This window comes from Prionailurus viverrinus, chromosome B4 (genome assembly GCF_022837055.1).
Source record: "Prionailurus viverrinus isolate Anna chromosome B4, UM_Priviv_1.0, whole genome shotgun sequence".
Lineage (NCBI taxonomy): Eukaryota > Metazoa > Chordata > Mammalia > Carnivora > Felidae > Prionailurus > Prionailurus viverrinus.
This window is the reverse complement of record NC_062567.1, coordinates 120,118,685-120,141,202: the sequence shown is the minus strand read 5'-3', so window position 1 is coordinate 120,141,202 and position 22,518 is coordinate 120,118,685. Positions and strand designations below refer to the sequence as shown.

Genomic DNA, 22,518 nt, shown 5'->3' with positions numbered 1-22,518 from the left:
CACACAAACACACGCACAAATCTAGGTTTTCATATATGAAATCCTATGAGTTTCTGTTCCATGGAAACCCTAGGACCGTGTTACTTTAGAGCTGAAGTTCGTTGGCTCAATCCTTTCATTTTAAAGACAAGGATACAGGGGCGCCTGGGTGGCGCAGTCGGTTAAGCGTCCGACTTCAGCCAGGTCACGATCTCGCGGTCCGTGAGTTCGAGCCCCGCGTCAGGCTCTGGGCCGATGGCTCAGAGCCTGGAGCCTGTTTCCGATTCTGTGTCTCCCTCTCTCTGCCCCTCCCCCGTTCATGCTCTGTCTCTCTCTGTCCCAAAAATAAATAAACATTGAAAAAAAAAATTAAAAAAAAAAAATAAAGACAAGGATACAGAGATCCACAAAAGGGTAAAGACGTACTTGAGTTCTAAGCTGCCCTCCTTCTGGCCAGCAGAGAAGAGCACATAATCAACATGGACTAAGAAAGAATTCCAAAAGGAAAATATGGGGCAGAAATAGGCAGATGAAATCTTCCATTAATTCAATATTTTTCCACCAGAAGGAAGAACATGAATGAGAGCAAGGGGTTGGATTTCCCTGAGGGTAAAAAGAGCTAAGTAGAATCACAGAATTTAGGTCTTGTAAATCTTCTCCTTCAGCGTCTCTGATTTAATTAGTAGGGTTAGAGTCTTAATAGATATAAAGCAAAAAGTCTCCAGATCATCCAAATTGTGAATTATAAATGCTGAGAGAGGGTATAAGAGAAAAGTGGTCAGTCAAGCAAATAATGAGACTTTGGGTAAGAAGATGACTAAACCAAGAAGTGAAGCATTTCATCCAAGTAACCTACTTTGAAGATGTCATGGTATAAAGGAAACTTTCTTCCTGGTCCTTCATGTCCCTGCTGTATTTCTACTTCAGGATCATTCTTCCTCTATGGTCCAGTGAAAACCCAGGATTATATAATAAATATAACATAACATAACATAACATAACATAACATAACATAACAAAACATATAAGGCCATGCCCAAGACTTAGCCCAGGAGGAAAACGTCCAGTCAGAAGCATGTCAAAGCCCCAAATGGGAGCCAAGCCACTTCTGCTGTGGTTACAAAAGGCTGGCTGATCTGAAATGACAAAAGCTAGGCTGGTGCCTAAGCCCATCTAGCCAGCCACCTTATTCAGGAGATGCTGAGTTCTTCTGCTAAAACATCCATGCTTTGGAACCAGCCTCAGGCATAAGCCAATATTTACTGTGACTACCACCTGAGAGTAGCCTGCAAACACAGATGGCTCTTCAAGTTCTTCAGAAGAATTAATGATTTGTGTCCTATGGAAATGTTCCTTAGAGATTTTCTCTTCCCTATTTCACTGTTGACTGAGTAAATGTCAATTATGACTCAAGGCTTTGGATAAGCTATTAATTATCCTCTATGATAAACTTCATTCAAAAGAAGTAAGGCAAAGACTTTAAAAGAAAAAAAAAGAAATAGAACTTTCTAGTTAAAGAATGCTTAACTCTCACACTATGGCTTATAATGCACTTCTTCTTAGAATGGGTTTTATCAACTCTAAAGCAGTCATCTTGAATTCCTAACATATGATTTCTGAATAATATGAACGAGGTAAACAGGAAGCATCTATTATAGTCTTTCCATCTCCTCCTTTCTAGTATCAATACTAAGCACCTAGTGATACATGGCATATAATGCTAGATGGATGGATGGATGAAATAGACAGACAAATAATTGTTATATGCAGCTTAATAGCGGAAGAGAAAGACCATAAAAATGAGTAGCATTGCTGAGATGAAATGACTCCTCTTGTCCTGGCATAGGATAGCAGGGCAAGGACATAGTAAAAAAAAGGAGAGCAAAGAGTTGCACTGACCCAAGTCTTGCCTGTTTAGAACTTCCCTCTATAGCTTAAATTGAAATCATTCATGGACCTACTGCTAAAGGTGGCAACTGTCTGAGTAGTACTTTATAGTGAATGTTATGTACCTATCTCTCTCCTTGCTGCTTTCTTGAAGTAGGCAGAGTATTGATCATCATTTAAAATTCTACTGTTTCTCTTAGGGCAAATTGACTGTGTGTAAAACAAATGGGAAGATATAAGAAATCATGATCCTGAAATAAATTTGTTGAAAAATATTTTTATTGAGCACCTACAATGTGCCATCCTCTGTACTAGGCATGAAGGAGAGTTATAAGGACTGAAGAGGCAATAAAACATAGTAGTTAAGAATACCTGGCTAAGAACACTGCCTGGGTTCAAATCCTGATTCTCACTTACTGGTGGTGTGGCTTTGGGCAAATCATGTCATTTACCTGTGCCTTATTTTACTCATCTGTCAAATGATGGTGCTGATTGAATCTGTCTCCTACAGTTGTGAGAATTTATTGAGATTATGTATGTGAATGTGTGTGCACAAACTTTTATATTGCTTAAAATGGTACCTGGCACATAGTAATCACTATTAGAGTTTTAGTTAATATTATTTTACCTAGTTCTGAAAATTCGAGCCATCTGAAAAAGAAACAGATCTCTTCATGTGGAAGTGAGTCTTGTATCACCAAAACCTTCGAGGCCAACTTTGCCAGCACTTTCTGGTGAATTTTCAGCACTTCTGAATTGTAGGGTTTCAAGCAGATGATAGAAGGGAACTCAGTGATCTAAGAGCCCTTCCAACCCAGAGAACACCAGTGCTATGAATAATTCCAACTTAAATGGAAGCTCAGCTCTCCCATGTGAGGAACTGCTAACTTTTACTTCAAGGTCACAGAATGAACTTTCAAAAAACCACCATTTTTCTCAACCAGTTAAAATCAAATGTAATATGTGTTTTCATTTCATGGTGCCTGAGGAAAATTTAATTGTAGCATGAACTCCAGCTCTTACTAGTTTTAAGTAAAATTGCCAAAGTAAATAGAAATGTGGGATATTTCCGGGCTCACACAGCTTCCGGGACATTTCAGTTTCTAGGGCTGCCGATCCAGTGCCTTTCACAGGCATTTGATCTTCTTTCAAACATCTCTTGAAAACAAACAAAAGCTCATACAGCTTCGAATGTGCGTGCTGTTAGGATGTAAGGGTGGAAAAAGAAGCAAAAAAAAAAAAAGAGTCCTCAAAGAGACCCTTCTCCCTCCCGTCACCCCTTGACCACCTCCCTCCCACCAACCACCACCAAGAAATAATCTTTTCTTAAGTAATACATTTTGCAGTTTCTTAAGTATATTAACATCCCTGGGGAAAGATGAAATCTATTCTTTTTACTTGTCTATGTGAAAGGAATAGGGCTTTTGCACTATTTACTAGGTAACATGGAGTTGACTTTTAATCCAAGGGCAAAGCTGATAGTTTGAAGTTAAAGTGGAAGCCTTTGGTAGCAATAAGAAGATAAACTGTTTTAGGTGAAGCAGCAGCAGAATGCCCTTTTATGAGGTTAGGAATTTGGGGTAAATCATTTTCCAAAATTATAGGTAAATAGAGTTTCTTGGCTTTTCTTTCAGTGAAGAATTCCTCAGGTTGTATGCTCATCAAAATGAATGAAAGCCCAGCTACCAGATTTCTTTGAAAATCAGTGACAGTATTTACTGACCTAATAAGCAAGACAAATCCATTTTTAAAGGAGCGGGTGAGGTTAGCAAATGTTCCTCAATGGCTACCAAACTTCCAGGTCAAAATCAGCTTCTCCATCCTCAGGGTGTTAACTGAAATTTGAGCACCTTTCCCTGACATTGGGGTTCATCTTTAATGGGGCTCTGTTATGCCTTTAGTGCTACCTCACTTTTATCCACCAACCAAAAGAGATTGCTTAGAAAGACAGACTTATATTTAAACTCAAAAAGAGAGAAATAGAAATTGAGAACAGCAGGGAAATTATGTGCGATGTGGGACAATGGGCCTGTGAGTCCATATCTGATACTTCTTGAGAGCAGCCAGGAAAGTTCTCACCATATACTAGAAGCTCAATTACAGATCTGATGGGCTACTGCTAGATAAGTAACAAAAGCTAGAAAACATTTTGGAAAATTCCTAGCTTTATTTTATTAACTAATGTGGTTACAGTTTTAAGACCTTTGGTCAGGAAACTAACTTTTTTGAAAAAGTGGAAGTTTGATAGAAATAAGAATGCTTATTGGTACAACCAACTAATTTTAATTTTAAATGCCCTTGCTGGTAATTTACAATCTGTAATTAACTACAGAAAATAGCTTTGAGAAGAAAGGGATTCTTTACCTTCTCCACGTGCGTGTGTGTGTGTGTGTGTGTGTGTGTGTGTGTGTGTTTGTATAGTTTTGTGTTCTAGCATTGTTTCAATCACTAGGAATTTAGGGTGAATCACTTTCCAAAAGTATAGATAAATGCAGTTTCTTTGCTTTTCTTTCACTGAAGGCACATTCTTATGGAAAACTAATCTTCGTTCAGGAGAAATCACATTATCCCTTTGTCTTCTCAAAGGCCCAGGTTTAGTACTAAGTTAAATATTATTTAGGAAATAAAGGAAACATTACTGAGGGGGCAGAAAGAAGTTGGTTTTCTTTCTGTTGTACCTAAGGGTCGAAGGATTTCAACTACTTCCAATCTGATCTATAGAGAAAGAGAGTGACTCTATAAATCAGAAAACAGAAACTTTCATACAGAACCAATTTGCAACTATAGAAATTTTCAGGTCTAATTCTTGACTTAGCACAAAAGTCATTGCATCCAGCCTGTCTTCGTTCCAGCATTCTCTTCCCCTATTTCTATTAGAGATTGGGGGTATTGGCAAAAACTATTAAGTGCCTTTTTCTACCATGTTCCCCTTCTGTAACCATAAACGTCTAACCTCCTCAATTCACTTGGGCATACACATTTGTTCCCATTGGATCAAATAAAGGAACATACATTTATTTGAGTAGGCATGTGTCACTGTCAGTCTGGAAAGAAGGTGGCAATCATTTCTACCATCCTCCTTGGCTCCTCTAACTGGTAGGATCAGAATTCCTGTAAGAAGGTAGGATGTTAAGAGTAAGACCTATGAAAGGCTGTACATGATGGCAACTCCTCTGTCTGGTAAAATAATACCTAAGTTCCCAATGAGGGACCAAGAGATTTTACATCAAACCCAAACTGACCAAGTGGCCCAGGCTTCCAAGATGGGATTCATATGTCAAAAGTTTTAATATAATTCTGTGTAAAATATATAAATGCTTGCGTGGGGCTTTCTGTCTGGCCAGCTCCAGGAGGTCAAGCAATCAAAGACCAACCATCTCTGCCATCTGTGAAAATATGATGTGCTCTTTTCTTAGCCATAGATCACAGTTATGGCAAAACAAAAATTTCGAATGATTAGGTTCAAGACCATGGCAGGTTGAGGGTTGGACAAGAATTTCCAATCAGTTGGACTGTTGTAGACTTGGAGGGTATGCAATATTCATGTCATGGTGTGAGTGTGGCATGCTTGAGTAGTTTCATGAGGCATTGCAGGACTAGAAAATAAGAAAAGTATAAATGAATCAATAAATATATAGCATCATACTGTTACTTTGTCAGTATTGGTTGACTTAAGCCACTAGTGGATGCTCTGGCTTGTCCTTCTGTAAATAATGACATGCTTCCTTCTTGAAACGAATATTAGGATGGAGGTAAAAGTGATGATGGCACAACGAAGCAATTCTGATTTCTAAAACCTATACACTCATGAATTGTTCTTGTGCCATGTTTTTGTCCTGGAAAAGCTCCGTCTGGCACCATGTGTGTTTACTTTTATATGCTGAAAGGCTCCCATCAACCTCAAACAGATGCAAATCACTTTAACTTGTCATAGTGTTATTTTGTTCATCCTAAAAGTTCAGACAAGCCTTCCAAACTTCCAAAATTTCTCTCAACTCAGTGAGGAGAAAAATTTAGAACACAACATTTGAGTGTTCTGCCCAGATGTGTCACACACACAAAGAATGAGTGGAGGACAACACCCTTTCCTACCGATTCTGTGAACTCTTCACTATGGTGTTGAAATGACACTGAAAGGTACAACCCTGGGCCTCAGAACATTGTAAGATAAATCACTGCATACACCACTGTAAGTACCCCTGCATAAGTTGTATGTCAGATGAAACAATGGCATTTTGGAGGCTTGAGAGAAAAAAATAATCAAATCCAGTTTTTAGGTAAAAATGTGCTGAATCTTTAGCACATATCAGTGAAATTGCTAGAATCTGGTGTTTCACTTTTTAAAATACCACAACATTTGAACCTTTCAGCAATTCCAAAATCAACTCCTTCTGGGAAAGATAGTGTGCTTAATCTTTTTTTTTTTTTAATTTAAAAATGTAACACAAACACAAACAGCTAACTAAACAAGCTGCCCATAAAATCAACAGTCTAAGCAGACTGAACCCTGAAGTGTTTTACAACATCCTTCAAGACTATTAAAGGCAACATAAATACCTCTTGCCAATGAGGGAAAATACCCTTCAGTGCCTTTTTTTTCCTTTTATTTCTTTCCCAGGCTTTTAAACAATTTTGGTAGTGATTTCTTACATCACAGACAGAAATATTTAAATGGAGTCAGGTGGTATCTTTTGAAGAGTAAGAAAGTTGCTAAATCAGGATAATCTGGGAATAATTATGGGACAAATATAAATTCCCTAAATCCCGGGGATTCCTAGGGATGCACCAGTCACTAAAAAAAAAAGAGGTATACATCTGCTATCCCAGCACTCAAGGGAGCTCTGAGCACCCAATAAGTAGATTCCCTTTCTCCAGCCAGGGAAAGGACAGCACCCTGCCATGGGATGCTCTTTGATGGCAATAACTATAAAATGGGGGGTGGACAGTGAGAACACCTGGTATTTATTAAGCACAAGCCCTGTGGTAAGGTTTATAGTGAATTATTTCAGTAAATCTTCACCATAAGCCTGTAGGGTAAATACTAAAATTATCCCCATTGTATAGATGTAAAAACCTGGGCTGAGTAAGGCTAAAAGTCTTGCCAAAGTCTTGCTCTAACAAGTGGCCAGACCAGAATCTATACTCAAAATGGACTCCATGGTGTTAACCATGTACCACCCTCTCTTTTCTGCATTTTTCCATTGATATTTCTTGTACCACAACCTACTAATTGTGAGTTGCAAGACAGGAGGGGCTCTGTGCTGTTTGTCCCTGTGAAGACGACAGTAAAAGTAGGACGCCATGCAAGGGTTGCTATTGGCCTGAACTCTATTGTGCTACTTCTTCAGAAAAATTTAAACAATTTAGCAAGAATTTCCTGGTTTGCTATGTTTGCTCAAAGCACCATGTCTATGGGGAGGGTAGGGAGATGAAGGAGACACGCTACTTGTGCTCAAGGAGCTTACTTTTCAGTGGGGAAACAAACACATACATTACTCTGTAGCACATCAATACTCCAACAAAGATAGAGGCAGAGTAAACTCTGATAGCAAAGAAGCCTGAGCAGACTGATGTTGCTAATAAATGAGTTCACAGAATAGATCAAAATCAAGGGCCCTTGAAATAGTAGGCTTTCTCACACACAACTATGCCAGGTAAATGTGTAAGGGTAAACACATGCATTCATAACAACATTATGAGGTGGGTGCCCTTACCCCACTCTTTCGTTTTACAGAAGAGGAAACTGAGAAGGAGAGAGCAATATAGTGATTGTCAAAGGTCCCTTAATTCCTACGTGGGGAGATGGGATCTATACCAGGTATGTAAGCCTAGGTCTTTGGGGAAACCAAGATGAGACTAGGCTAAAAGAGTAGGATTTCATTAGGAAAAATACCAGTGTGAAAGGAAATAGGGGAGGAACGAGGAAGCCTGGGCAAGCCCTCAGAACACAATGCAAGTCTGACTCCAAGTGAAGGAGAAGGGGAGGGAGAGAGAACATTGGGTGAAAGTGTCCTATACTGCCATACAGGCTAAGGAAAAGTTCAGAAAAGTCACTAGGGAGTCCTTGAACCGAAAGTTTGCCAACAAAGGAATCTCGTGTTTCTCAGGAATGGGTGACCTTCTATCCCCACCAAACTCAGTCTTGGCATTGGGTGAGGTGCCAGCTCTGGGCCATTCCCCATGGCTAGAGGAAAGGGTAATATTGGAAAAATGGCCATTACCATCATAACCACAGAAAAAGTAGGATGAGGTAACTTCCAAAAAAAATAAGAGTCTGAACAGACTGACATTGTGTCCAGTCTATATACCTTTCACTTTGCTAGAGAGGCAACCATCCTACCAGCCTCTCAGAATGTGCACCTTTGTCCTTTGGTTTTAAAAGTCACACCCCAAAGCGCTGAGTAGATTGCATGACACTTACTCTCTTGGCTCCCAGAGATGAAAGGCTGACCCAACTCTCATGGAATTTGAACTTGTGATTCCCTGAAGTAAAGAGATATCAAAGTTGATACTGAAATATTTAAACCACTCTCCACAATTTCATGTGTCTCCAGGCCAAACCAGCAAAATAGCTATAACATGTTTTTTTTCAACAGGTAAAGAGCTGATATGTGGGTGATCTTTCCAATTATATGATCTTTTTTCCTCATTTTGCCCTTTTTAACAGAAGGTCAATGCTGAATTATGACTTTATGCTATACAATAGCTGCTGATATTCCATGCTGGACAATAACTTCCCAGCATTTTTTTATAGGGAGCCAGGCTTTTCTTAGACTTTATGTCATACAATACTTACTTGTTTGGAGTAGTTGAGATGGAAACAGTCTATTGAAAACATCACTACTTCCTTTCTGAAATTTAAAGAGACTATTATCATCCTTCTTTTAGATACTGTTTCTCAGGCAAAATCTCATAAAGATAGGCAGCAAAAAAAGGGCTTATAATATCCACAGGGTTCACTCTTACTAATTGAATATTGTGCTACTAGATTTCTATCAATAATAATAGACATGGGGCCCAACTCACACTTGTGGTCAGGGAGGGACCCTACCCCTTAGTTTAGAGTCTTGCCTTACCCTTTAAACAAGAATCTACCACCATCTGGGATCATGGGCAGCTCATAACATTGTTAGTTATTGTCATTGGAAAGAGATTTGGATTTTGAAATACCCAATATTGTTTTATCTTTTGGGGAAGCAATATGGTAGAGTGGCTAACTGATGAGCTCCAGAATCAGAGGGAACTGGTACAAATCCCAACCATGGTCACATCTTCCTTATAAAAAATTAGGCAAGTTTTCTAAGATTCAGATTCCTTCAAGGTAAAATGGGCAAGACATAGTGTCCATCCCCAAGAGAACTAGAAGAATTAAGAAAAATATATGCAATTAACATACATAATATAGTGCCCAGCCCCTAAGTGATAAAATTATCTTATTTAAATAATAAATTGTTTTCTTATTAGTCCTAGGTCTATCAATTTGTTCTTATGTGACCTCAAGCAAGTCACCAAATGTTAGCAAGCCTCAGATTATAAATGGACTGAAGCAAATAATATCACCTTACTAGAGATCACTGTGTAAAGTATAATGTGTCTGCAAATGTTAATCAAGGTTACTGTTACTGCCATTGTTATTAGCTCTCAGTGATCTTTTTAATCAAAAAGTTTGTGGATTGTTTTCCTTTATAAAGTTAGGAGCTAGGATAAGAGCCAAGAGACAATGGGAGAATGTGAATGTCATGCAACATTTCAGGGCATTTTTCTGCTTCCTAAATATCTGTGCATGGTACATAATGTGTTAGAATGTATATCGCATATTAGGACCTTGAAACCTATTCCCTGATGAGTTGGTTTCCTTCAGAGTGATAAATTTCCTCAACCAACCTGAGTGAGCTAGAGGACCAACTTTTTTTTTTTTTTTAAATAATCTTACCTTCCCTGGTGTCAATAGGAAACAGTATTTACTCACTACTGTTTTCCTTTCAAAAATCTGTCTAGTTGCATACTAGAAACAGTTTCAGCTGGTTTGTTTGTCTTGGACAAGCTGTTGAAGTGAAAAGTTTTTGCTTGGCTGAATGTGGGACAGTTTCATAACCCTCAAGAAGTGCATTGAAAGTGGGTGCCAGCTCCGGCTGCTTCTAACATGCCTCCACTTGCTGCCCATTGTCAAGGGTGGCCAGCATAATTAAATTAAGACAATGAGCAAAGCAACAGATGCGACTGAGACCAAATCCCTGAGTGCTTTTGTTTTGTCACCATCATTGTCTGCAACAAAGAAGTCACATGTGAGAACCTGGGAAGAGAGCCAAATGCAAACCAGACAACATCCCAGCTGGTTTTGAATGGCCTCCACCTTACGCGTTTGTGCATGGGAACCATGCTACTTGGAGCAATGACTGCTCTACTCAAGTGAGTTTCTGCTCATGGTTTTGCTGCAATGCCGAAACAGACCCAGAAGAAATGGGCCAGAATATCCCTGTGCTCAGACTGACACTTTACACCTCCACTTTGAGAGAAAAGAAAAAGAATCTCTCTGTTGGGGAAAAGGATAAGATCTATATGATTGACCAATCTAAACTCAATCCCTTTTGCTGTGGCCTTCATGAATCTGAAGAGGGAAATACAGAAGATACCTGAATTTTTTTATTCTGTAAATCTGGGATTAATTTGGTTTAAGAGAAAGATTGGAGATTAAGCACCTCCTTTGGCTTTCTTTTAATTTGTTACTATTTCATTCTTGAGCATTTTCCTATGTGGGCATTATCCAGATTCTTAAAAACCTTCTTTTCCAAGCTGGTATGCCTGTTAAACAGAAAAAAAGGCAAACTCAAATTAGTATATTTCTAGACCTGTTATTTGGCTAGCAGTTTGGTAGAGAAGTGGTATCCTTAATAATCGCCATTTTGGGAGCCACCTACCATCAGCAGGGTCCACTGAGTATTGAACAGAAATGTTTCAAGGAGTTTGGGACAGTAGTGATCCTACTCTGTAGCCCCATTTGTCTTTCTTCCATTTGTCGGGAGAATTCCTAAGCAAGCAGAATAACATGTAAGATTAGAAATACAAACTTACTGGTAGCTTAACGGTAGATGTTTTGTACAGCAACATATGAACATTAAATGGACTTGGTAAAGTTGTATGATATTTGGGGGAAAGTGCCAGGATTTTAAACAGATGGCATTTCAAGCTATCCTGTACAAATGCCAAACTTCCTCCCACAAGCTTTTTTCGATGGCCACTGAGCTAGTTATTTTAATAAACATATTTATACAATGACGCTATCTTCCTTCTATTCAGTCAGTACAGGATATTGACCACCAACTTACAAAGTGCTAACTAGTTTTTTTGAAGGACTTGGTGATAACTCTAATGTTCCAGGTAGAGCTGGAAAATATGTGTAAGAAAAATTACCAATCTCTATGGGCCTTAGCCAATAGATATTATTTCCAGAGACTGTAGTTAATTTTGTTCCAGCTTCTCACACTCTGCAGGTCTCAGGTCTGAGCAATCTCCAAGGTCCTTACAATGACCTCTAAGTTCCTAAGAATGATTGGATTGAGAGGTCATTACCTTAGCCAGGAGGAAGAATTTGGAGATTCCAGACATCATAATAAGCACTCTTGTTTTGGGTCATGATGAAAACATGTTCTGGGGAAAAGGGATACTGCGGATTCTTGACCTCACTTTGTACCAATAACTATTCATTATGTTCTCCTCTAAGGTCCTCCTGGCTAGAGGTGAAACCAAGAGGAGAAGCACCTTATGTTTATGCATGCAAATGCCATTTCTTCCTGGATTTAATTCACATCTGATTTGTCTAAATAAACTTTGCTATTTAAATATATTCATAGATAAAATAATAACCATAGGAAAAGCATAATGACTTCATTCTTCACATTATTACAGGGTCCATTATGGTCATCCATTTAATTAATTCTCTAGCTATTTATTGAGCAACTGCAATATTCCAAGCATGTTTCGGACATACGGATATAACAGTGAACAGACAAACACGTCTCTCTAGGGCTTCTATTTTAAGCAAAACTCAATATTCCTTGGATAACAGCATTGTTTGCTAATAAGTGAATGGTAGCACCAAAGCAAGGAACCAGGGTTTTTAGTCCAGGAAGGTGACTTTCCAATGAAGATGAAAAAATAATAATAATGAGTAAATAATAATAATAATAATAATAATAATAGCTGATACTTACATGGTGCTTACCATGTGCCAGAACTATTATAAGTTTACTTATATACTAATACTAATTCTTTAATTCTTTTTTTAATATGAAATTTATTGTCAAATTGGTTTCCATACAATACCCAGTGCTCATCCCAACAGGTGCCCTCCTCAATGCCCATCACCCACCCTCCCCTCCCTCCCACCCCCCTAATTCTTTAATTCTTAATCCTACAGGTAGGAACTATTATTATGCCAGTTTATAGATGAAACTGAGACACAAAAGACTGCCATTTGCACAAGTTCACACATAACTAAACATGGAAGAGCCAAGATTTGAACCCAGCTCAGTATGTCTGTGATTTGATAGATTCTAAATCAATTATAAAACCTCCCAATCTTCTACTTCTAAAACTTTCCCTCTGTCCAAAGAAGAAAAAAATAAAAATGAAAAAGAAATGTCTCCTTTTTACAATAATTAAAACAGAACAAAATGCAATAAAACAATAGAGGATTACCCCAGAATGTGTTCCTTTTTAAATTTTTATTTTTTTATTTTTCTTTCACCAGGGAAAGATGCCACAGGCCAGAATTCTCAATTTTTCAGAATCTCCTACCTGTCAACGAAACTGTGATGGCAGCAGTTGAATAGAAACATATTTCTGTGCGTTCATAAAGCAATTTGTGGTCCTCATGACACCAAGGGACATAAAAGTAGCCTGAGTGAGGTTCGACTAAACTAAAAACTAAAGGCTTATCCACTTCTTTCTTAGGAAAAAAAAACAGACCCAAGCTCTCTATGAGATTGACTGATGAGGCATAAAATAGGAAAGGTTGAGACCCCATGTTACAAATAGATGGGTAGGGTACATAAAACCTCAAGTTAATGTCACTTTTTCTCCTTTATTTTTAGGAAGTACATTTGAAGAACGCAAGTAGAGGGAGTGCGGGAAACAAGAACTACAGAATGTAGGAAGACCGTCCTGAATTGTGAAGAATGACATGCCACCGGCAGGATCCTTTGCTCTGTATGAGTTACCTGATAAACACCAGAAGACCTACCAAAAAATAAGTTTGATGACATTTCAAAAGATGGGCATTTCCCCCCAATGAAATACGCAAGTAAACATTCCAACATTGTCTTTAAGAGTGATTGTTAAAAGCTTTGCACCTTGCAAAAATGGTCCTGGAGTTGGTAGATTGCTGTTGATCCTTTAACAATAATGTTCTATAGAGAAAAAAAGAAATATATATGTATATATTTCTTAGTCCCTGCCTCTCAAGAGCCACAAATGCATGGGCGTTGTATAGATCCAGTTGCACTAAATTTGTCTCTGAGTCTTGGCTGCTGGAGCCATTCATTCAGCAGCCTTGTCTAAGTGGTTTATTAATTTTTTTTTATTTGCACTTCTTTCTACGCAACACAGGCTGTTTGTTTTACAGTGTCTGATAATCTTGTTTGTCTATCTTCACCCCCTCTCCCACCTCATCATCTTTATATTTGCCAAATTTGGCCTCCTCAAGAGCAGTAACAAGCAGTCAAGTAGCACACCCAAAAGATTTTAACCCAAAAGATTCCATCTGTGGCATTTGTACCAAATATAAGTTGGATGCATTTATTTTAGACACAAAGCTTTATTTTTCCACATCTTGCTAAAAAAATGCAAGTAGTTGCAGTTTTGAGGCCAATCATTTTTAGGCATATGTTTTAAGCATAGAAAGTCTCAAACTCTCAACACTTCTTTCAAATGATGAGTTAGTGTGCAACCTGATTAGTAATTTCTCTCTTTTTATTTTTTCCATATAGAGCACTATGTAAATTTAGCATATCAAGAATACAAGATATATCACAAACAGTATGTAAAACTCTGTTTTTTAGTACAATGGTGCTATTTTGTAGTTTGTTATATGAAAGAGTCTGGCCAAAACGGTAAAAGGTGAAAGCAAAACAAAAGAAGCCTGGAGCCAAAAATGACACAAAGGGGAAGGGTACTAAAAATCCATCCATTTGGGAAAGAAGGCAAAATTCCTGCAATTATGCCTTCCAAGAGAAACTTAAGACACAAAGTCCGCTGATGCAAATTTGATTGGTGAGTCTAGAGAGGAGTGGAAAACGCAGAAGGCTAGGAATTTAATGTCCTGGTTTCTATTTCTCACTGAAGAAACAACCATCTGCCGACTCTGTCTTGGACTCACCGCTGTGTGACTTTGGGCAAGTCACTTCACCTCTCTGTGCCTCAGTTTCCTCATCTACAAAATGGGGGCAATATGCCATCTACCTACCTCACAGGGGTGGTATGAGGATTAAAAAGATAAAGCTCCAGATTTTCTCCTGGGTTGCTATGAGGGCACACGGTCAGAGCCCTTGAGTTGCTGGGATGCCAGGAATTCTATAAACAGCCCATCCGCAATATAGCTAGAAAATTGATTAGCCAAATGCTCCTGACATGCTCATTCTTGTCAATGAAGCTATCCAATGAACTATCCAACTATCTAGTTGTTAAAAGCTAACAGCTCCATCTCCTTTAAAACACTTTTCAAAATAACTTAGAAATGTCTGATTTACATTTGATCTGAATTCTGCGTTTGGATTTATGAATACAAAGTGAAAAGAGAGAAAGGAAAAGGAAAAAAAAAAAGATTTCCACCAGTGAAACAGCAACTACTCCATCTGACTCTTCCGGGCAGTTACTAGTAATGTGGTAATACTTTTTGCGATATTATAAATGATACTTTATTCATTTTGAACAATATAGTTATTCTTTCTCTTTGGGCAGTCTAAAAAAATGGTTTCAAATATTTAAGATTTCAAATATTTAAATAATATCTAATTTTTAAAAATCACAAAATTAATAAATTTGTGCTTCTCCTTAGCTGTATTTACTTATACATATATATTTTTTTAATTTATGTTAAAATATACTTGACTAGAGTTGCTAGTTGAGAGGCAAAATTTTCCTTCAAAACTAGAAATTTTCCTTCATGTCTGCTTACAGAAGTGACCCCTGACCCGCTGTGGGTGCATCTTATCCATTCAACTGAAAATTGATATCAAGAAAATCCAACAGAGAGGACAGGCCCATGGTGGCCTAGAAAATGTTTCCCATCTACTTATCAAGATTTTCTTATTAGAACAATGAATCATCCATCATTTAGATCTTTTTATCTGCCTTCAAACTTTTTGGTGAAAAGCAACCAGGCTTGATTACTTCATGCAAATTGTATCCCTTTTATTCTTAGAAAGTGTACATAGAAAACAAAAATAACATCTTTAGTTTTCATCCCACTGGTTCACCTCAGGGTTGAGAGACCAGAAAAAGTCTGACTTCCTGGATCTTCAAACATACCCAAAAGAAGGCCTATAGAGCAGGTACCCCTGCTCAGCCAAAAAGTGTTTAAATCCTCAGACCCTCAGCATTATTTGAATTGAGCACCTCTGTCATGCTGAGCAATGTTCTGATCACCACAGACAAATGTAAAAGAAACTGTAACTCATTTTTGCCCTTCATCTATTTTCCAGACAGATGTGTTCTATGGAATTAGGTGCTTGACCCCTCTTCCCAAAATGGCACTTCTGGTTTCTATTTCATGTTCTTTATGTATACCTTCTAACATTACTGTTTCCCAGCAAAACTTTACCTGTAATCCTCTGCAGACCTATGAGTTTCCAGACACAGTTGAATATGGTAATTCTAAGAGTGTCTATGACTTATTTGATTCACTTAATAATTCTATTCACAGCCAAAAATACCCCAGTGAGGAAAGCTTAAATGTGCAAAGTCATATTATCTTTCTTAATTTTTCCAACATATAATCCTCTCCTTTATATCATAAATCAATGAATTAAAAATTAACTAATTATACCAACTCAACTATCTTATTTTAAAATGAAATAAAACTAGAAGACAAATCAATGTAAAACTTCAAAAGTCAGTTGATGCCATACTCTACAGCAGAATGACACAGGATTGATAGAAAGGAGCACCTGAAATTTCACAAGTCAAAACTTTTATAAGCTTTGCTTTTGATTTCTCAAATGAGGCAATTTCAAAATGTTTATGAAAAAGCTGTCAATATTGGTAATAACAGACTTAGTTCTAGTTTAACTGACAATACTGAATTACCTACATCAAATCTCTGTTCCCAATTCCCCAAATAATAGAACAGTATCTTTTGAAGACTTTAAGATGAGGAGGCTCCACTGAAAAAGTTAATGTATCTTTACATCAGAATCTACTCTTCTAGAGATAAGAGAAAAATTTGCAATACCCACTCCTCCATACACACATGCATGTGCATGTATGTATACACACACACACACACACACACACACACACACACACACATGCTCATCCTAAGAGTCCAATGGAATACTCAGAAGAAATCACTTCCTTGGAAAATCTTATTGAAAAAAAAAAAAAAAAGCCTGGCCTCCCTTGAGAATCCATCCCCTCCTTGGAATGTCAATGTTTATGTAGATGAAACCATCTCATGCACTGTGGCTCCAGGGTTTCTGTTACTAGTTTATGCACTTGGGAGACTGCTTGAATGGAAGATGTAGCACATTTTGCTTTCCCATTTATTGTTTGGCCAGCTATGCCAATGTGGTGCTATTGTTTCTTTAAGAAAGTACTTGACTAAAAAAAAAAAAAAAAGAGAAAAAAAAGAAAAAAAAGAAAGCATAGACATATTTTTTTAAAGTATGAAAACAACAATTCTATAGATAGATGGCTTAATAAAATAGCATTAGATCTAGTCACCACCACCTTTCAACTTTTTATCACTCACAAGTAGCGTACTGTTCACCAAATTGTGAGTTTGGGGGTGTGGAGGCAGAAGATGGCATTTTTCTTAAGTTAGAAGCCTCCATTATTCTGCTGGCTCTCAAACTCAGAAAAATTAGCAATATATTATCCAATCTAAATACCTTAATCAAGAGCATAGAGTATAAATGGAGGGTGGGGAGGACCTTACAGGCAACTGGCAGAACAAAAGATGATAAAGTTACTTATTGATTTTTGTGCTCTCTGCTCTAAAAACGAATATTCAGCAAGTGGAGAAAATAAAAACAAAGAGAAAAAATGCATAGATTAAATCTGCTAAAAATAGCTTCTGCCATATCCCCCTTAAGTCATTCTTTGGCATTTACTGGTTTATAGAAGATATTCTCCCTTCATCTAAACATCTCAAAGAGCAGTAGCTCTCATAAAAAGCAATCACTGATCTCATTGGGAAGTGTTGGAAAGTATTTCCTTATGAGATGGGGGTTATCTACTGATAAGGAAAGAGAAGAATTTATGAGAAATCGTTGAAAGAGATGGCTAACAATCTGTGAAGATTTTTTTGTTTTGGGGTTTTTTGTTTTGTTTTGTTTTTTACTTTATACAGTCTTTATGAATATCTTAATGTTCAAAAATGACTTGGTTCTTCTTTTCTTTTTTTATATTGGAGTGAGGGATGATAAGTTAAACCCACATAGACTCTTTAAAACTATAGGCTAGATAGAAGTGTATGTTTGACTTGTTGAAACTATAATCAGACTATTTAAAATGTTTTTGCTATTTTTAATCTTAAAAGAGTATACTAATTTATTAGAGACAGATCCTGTTTGGCTCTTTTCATAAGAAAGAACATTCCCACTCAAATCACCTGTGCTTTCCCAACAATATTTTCAAAAGATAAATCTGATTTTTTAATACAAGAATTCTTTATGCCCCTTGCCTGCAATGATCATGAAGTTCAGAATATGAGGGGGCAAAAACGAGAAGAAAATTTAGTTGATTCTTTGTTTTTGGTTTGTTTGTTTTCAATGCTAGTGTTTAATCTTATAGTACATATTTGCTTATTGCTATTTTAATATTCTAAAAGACTTTCCTATTAGGTATTAGAAACTGATACATAGGTATTTTTTGTGTGTGTGATTTCTATTTAAAAAAAAAGGATATGAGAAGACTGTCTGAAGCTTTAAGTGCATATGGTACAGGATAAAGATACCAACTGAAATAACCAAGTCCTATCTGGAACAATACTTTTTTGGGGAAACCTCTCATAGATAAGACAGAGGCCCAGGGAGTTTTTGAAACTGTTTCTATTCCTCCCAGTCATTCATTTAGTATCTCCCTCAAAATTTTATAAAGGGGTGACCAGGCTGAAACCCTGGAATTAAAGGGACCTCTTTAAAAATAAATACTCCTCATGTTCCCTCTTAATTTATGGTTACACATTGATCTTAAACATGGTCCTTCTTTCTCCCTGTCAGCTGTCATTCTTCAGCTGTCATTGATAAGGTCTTTGAAGGGAAAAAAAAAATTGTTTCATTTGAAAATGGAGAACACAAAAGTCCAAATGTTACTGCCCAATTGAAATGTGATTTAAGATGGAGATAGTTTCTCCTACTTAGTCCTTGCTGAATCACCTGTCACCTTCAAAATGACCTTTCATAAGACTTAGAATCTGCCCTTTTTTTTAATTGCCCAGGCCTACTGCAGCCTAAAAGTAAACATTATATTAATTTTCTTTTACCCAAACTACACTGATGTAAAAGTAGGAAAAATAAAAACAAAACTCAAAATCCCTTCCAAGCCACCCACTGGCCCCCTTTACCTACCCAGTGCAAAGTCACTTCTGTGAATCTCTTAATCTGATTTTGTTTGGATATTTATCTTGTACCTGCTGCTAAACACACTGCAGGAGGGAGTCTGCAACCTCAAACTGTCTACTCACATCTCTTATCTGTGTCTGTGTATCATTAAAATGTCTATTCAAAATATTAAAAACTTTCAAACACCATGCAGCTTGTATTCAGTTTACATAAAGGCCCAAGTACCATATCAGATCTTTTGTTACTAAGAGAGTTAATGAACTATGAGAACTGGGATTATATCATGTGTTTTGATTCATATGTTTGTTTGTTTTTTCACACCTACAAACCAGGTGTGATAAAGACACTTACAGACACTGAATTTTTCCCTGATACTTTGGAACAAGAAAATAATGATTGGTCATTCATTATATCTGTCTTAGTTCAAAGGCATTTTTTATTAAATTAATTCTGATTGCATTTGAAATCATTATTCACTTATGGCAGAGGATATCAATCCTAATGACTTCTAAAACTGTAACTAACTGAATCGTTATCTTACATTTACTGTTAAGTAACCATATTTGGAAAAATGTATGGCTAGAGCGTCATAATAAAATGATATATCTTTCTTTAGTAATTACATTAAAATGAATCATGTTTGATTAATTAGTTCTTTTGGACAATGTTGGTGTAATGTGTCATTCCTTAAGAATTCTATTGTTATGTAGCATTTTTATTAATTAAATCACTGCAACAAATAAACAAAAAAATTTACCCAGAAAAATAAAACTAATCATATACCAGGATGGAGATATCTTATAGAATTTACAGATTATATTTAACAATAAATGTTTCAAAGAACTTGTACAAACTATGTAAAAGATGTATGAATTGTACAATATATGCATTAACAATAAAGCAGGTTTAAGTAACTGACCCCACTCACTGTAACCCAACAGTGAGTTATAATCCATGACACAAATGGTCTGGGAAAAGATTTTCTATCATGTAGGACACACCTACAAGTAGCATTCAATACACTCCCAATATTGTGTGGTTCCATGAGAATGTGGTCTCTCAGCATTGGGTTTTTATTTCAATAAATTTTTCTAACTCTTTACTGAATATCAAACTCATAGCAGTATTTGTGGAAGCACAAAGTGGAAAGATCAGTAATTTCCCTCTTGTTATATGAAAGCATTTCATTCTATTTGCCTTTCTTAAACCTCCCATGAACTATTTGGAAAGTTACCTAAATGTCTAAAAGGCTCAGGAGTCTCGTACTTATTTTAAGAAACTCCTAGCAATACCAGTTTATTATTTTCCCACGTGCAGCTCACCGTTACTCTGTGACTCCCTCAGAGTTTCTGCGGCTCTCCTTTGACACTGACATTTTCCAGGCCTCCTTGTCCTATTTGTGCTCAGCATCTTGCTTCCAGTGGCCATGAGCTTCTAACCGCATTGTTTCTCTCCACCTTCCCCCCTAGACAATACTTTTCTCCCTTCCTTCACACTAGGCTAATGTGGGTACCGCCTTTCACTGAAGGCTCTGGGGATGATGAAGTGGGAGGCAATTAAGCATGGGGCAGAAATCTGCTGCCAATGTCAAACATCACTGTCACTAAAATCCATTAAGGAATCTCTGGCTGCTTAAGTGTCTCTTGTCATTTTAGTAAGACCCCTTCCTCTCCTCAGCAAACTCTGCCTGGAATTACTTCCTATCCAATCCTTCAAACTCTCCCTTAGAAAGAACTTTCAAGGACATTCTATTTCATTCTCATGCAGAGCAATCTTCCCCGTCACAGCTTCACTCCTGGTGGGAGTGGGAGGAGGGCCTGCTCACTTTTTATTACTGAATATGCCCCAAAGGTGATTTTTCCTAAACAAAAGAGCAATTCTGTCCCTAAGAGGAATTTTGTCTTCCTTCAAGGTCGTCTGAGCAAAATTGCAGCTGCTTTTTTAAAATGACATTTTTGCTTTCCTGTAAGATCTGTAAGAGTGGTAATATTGTTGATTAATAATATTAATATTTGCTGAGCACTTACTATGGGTCAGTCACTATGCCAAGTGGTTTACCTCTATTATCTCATTAGTCCTTATAAAAATTCTGAGTCAGGCACTGTTATGAACCCTATTTTACAGATGAAGAAATGGAAACTCAAAGACATTATTTAACTTACTGAAGGTCACAGGCAGGGTGGGCTTGCATCTGGAACTGAGGACATCAAAATCTGCATTTTTACTATTTTGCCATTCATGCCTCAATCCAGACCCAAGGTCAGTTCCATATACTGACAGATACATTCTTGTTAAAGTTTGGTTTTACATGCTATAGGAAAAAATATAGTTAATTGCACCTTTGAGTGATAATTTATGAATATTATATTCTGAACATAAGTAAGCATTTTTGCTCAATAACCAACATATCTAACTGGGCCTTCAACCCTACCTGTCGCCATTTCTCTGCTCATTCACACTGCAGTGTCACTTCCTGATAGTCCCTCATATAGTGATTGTAACATCCCATGGTAAGCCAATCTCGGGATTCCTCAATGAGGAGGTATGACTTGGGTCCTTATACAGTCCAGAAATGAACCATTCCCACATAAGTAAAACTAGAAGCTGATGATGAAGAATCTCACCAAGAACTTTGGCAACAATATGCCTATTGTTCTCTTGACAGCTTATCATAGCCAGTGTGGTCTCCAGGGACATGGTTGAATTGGGGCTTCATAGACAAATGTGGATTCAAGGGGTGAGTTTCATGAGACACATGTTCTTATATCCCTGCCCTTCAAAAGGGCCTTAATTATACCACTCTAGGACTTCCCAGTGGGTATAATGCTAGCCCCAAATGGCATTTTGGAAACATGTAAGGACATTTGGGGTTGTCAGTCATGATGATTGAGGAAGGCATTATTGGCATTTAGCTGGACAGGGGTTAGGACTCCAGACATTTCACATAGATGACAAACCTATTTGTAATCACGTAAGCCTAGACTATAACTCCAATTTATTCATAAGCTCAAAGTATTTTTGCATAACTTTAATATAAGCTGATTTTTTCCAGGAATGTAATTACCATGTAAATTAAGAGGAAGGTGGTACTTTATTTCATTTGGAACTTTACCCAGTGTTGCCACTATTTTAGAAAAAAAAAAAATCATTGATGACAATGCTAATTGTGCTATTTGAATCTCTCCATTCTCTGAGCGGATCAGTCTGCTTGCAGCTGTCACATTCATGATTCTCCACATAAGTGTAAACATCTGACCACTTCATTATGTGTTCTAATAGAGTTGTGCCTGAGCATTTCTATCTTGTAATGCATGTTATTCTATTATAAACTACTTTCATTTTAGTTCTCCTTTATATTATGGTTCAGGCAACATTTTGTTTTTTGTTGAAGTTGTATATGTCAGCATTATCTATGAATTTCTCTTTGGGGCATTAAAGGGTATATCATAAAATATTTGTTCCATAAAGGGGAGCTTTGGGTTTGACAGAACTGAACCACTGGGCTATACATATCAATTAGGATCCTCCCTGGGTTTGCCCTCTTCTCAGTGAGGCATCTTTAAAGTATAAATGCTGAGCTGAAAGCCGGTGTCTTCCTCACCTGTTTATGGATAGAGATTAAATCTCTCTGGGATCCAATAAAGGATAATGGTTATGGTTAATATAACATCTGGTTTCTTAATGTTCTTTCCTTCACCCTGTGATGGGATGAGATGATTTTGAAAAGAATAAAGCAATCAGTAAAAACAGAAACAGATGTAAATTGGATTTGAGACAATTGCAGCAGCACATCCGAAGTAAAATTCGACCTTGGATTTCAAGCAAGGTAGGAAATGTGGCCTAGAAAGGAGGTTTCTCTTTTTAATGACTA

General features: G+C 37.3%; 1 protein-coding gene across 3 annotated transcripts in view; it reads left to right on the top strand.

Annotated features, from left to right (window-relative positions):
* Positions 1–19,561, top strand: part of IGF1 (insulin like growth factor 1) — a 77,849-nt gene extending 58,288 nt beyond the window's left edge. For all 3 annotated transcript variants that reach the window (XM_047868258.1, XM_047868257.1, XM_047868259.1), the window contains one exon: positions 12,960–19,561. In XM_047868258.1, coding sequence (XP_047724214.1) covers positions 12,960–13,019 — 60 coding nt within the window. In that variant the 3' untranslated portion in view covers positions 13,020–19,561. The remainder of the gene's footprint in view (positions 1–12,959) is intronic.
* The last annotated feature ends 2,957 nt before the right edge of the window (positions 19,562–22,518 follow it).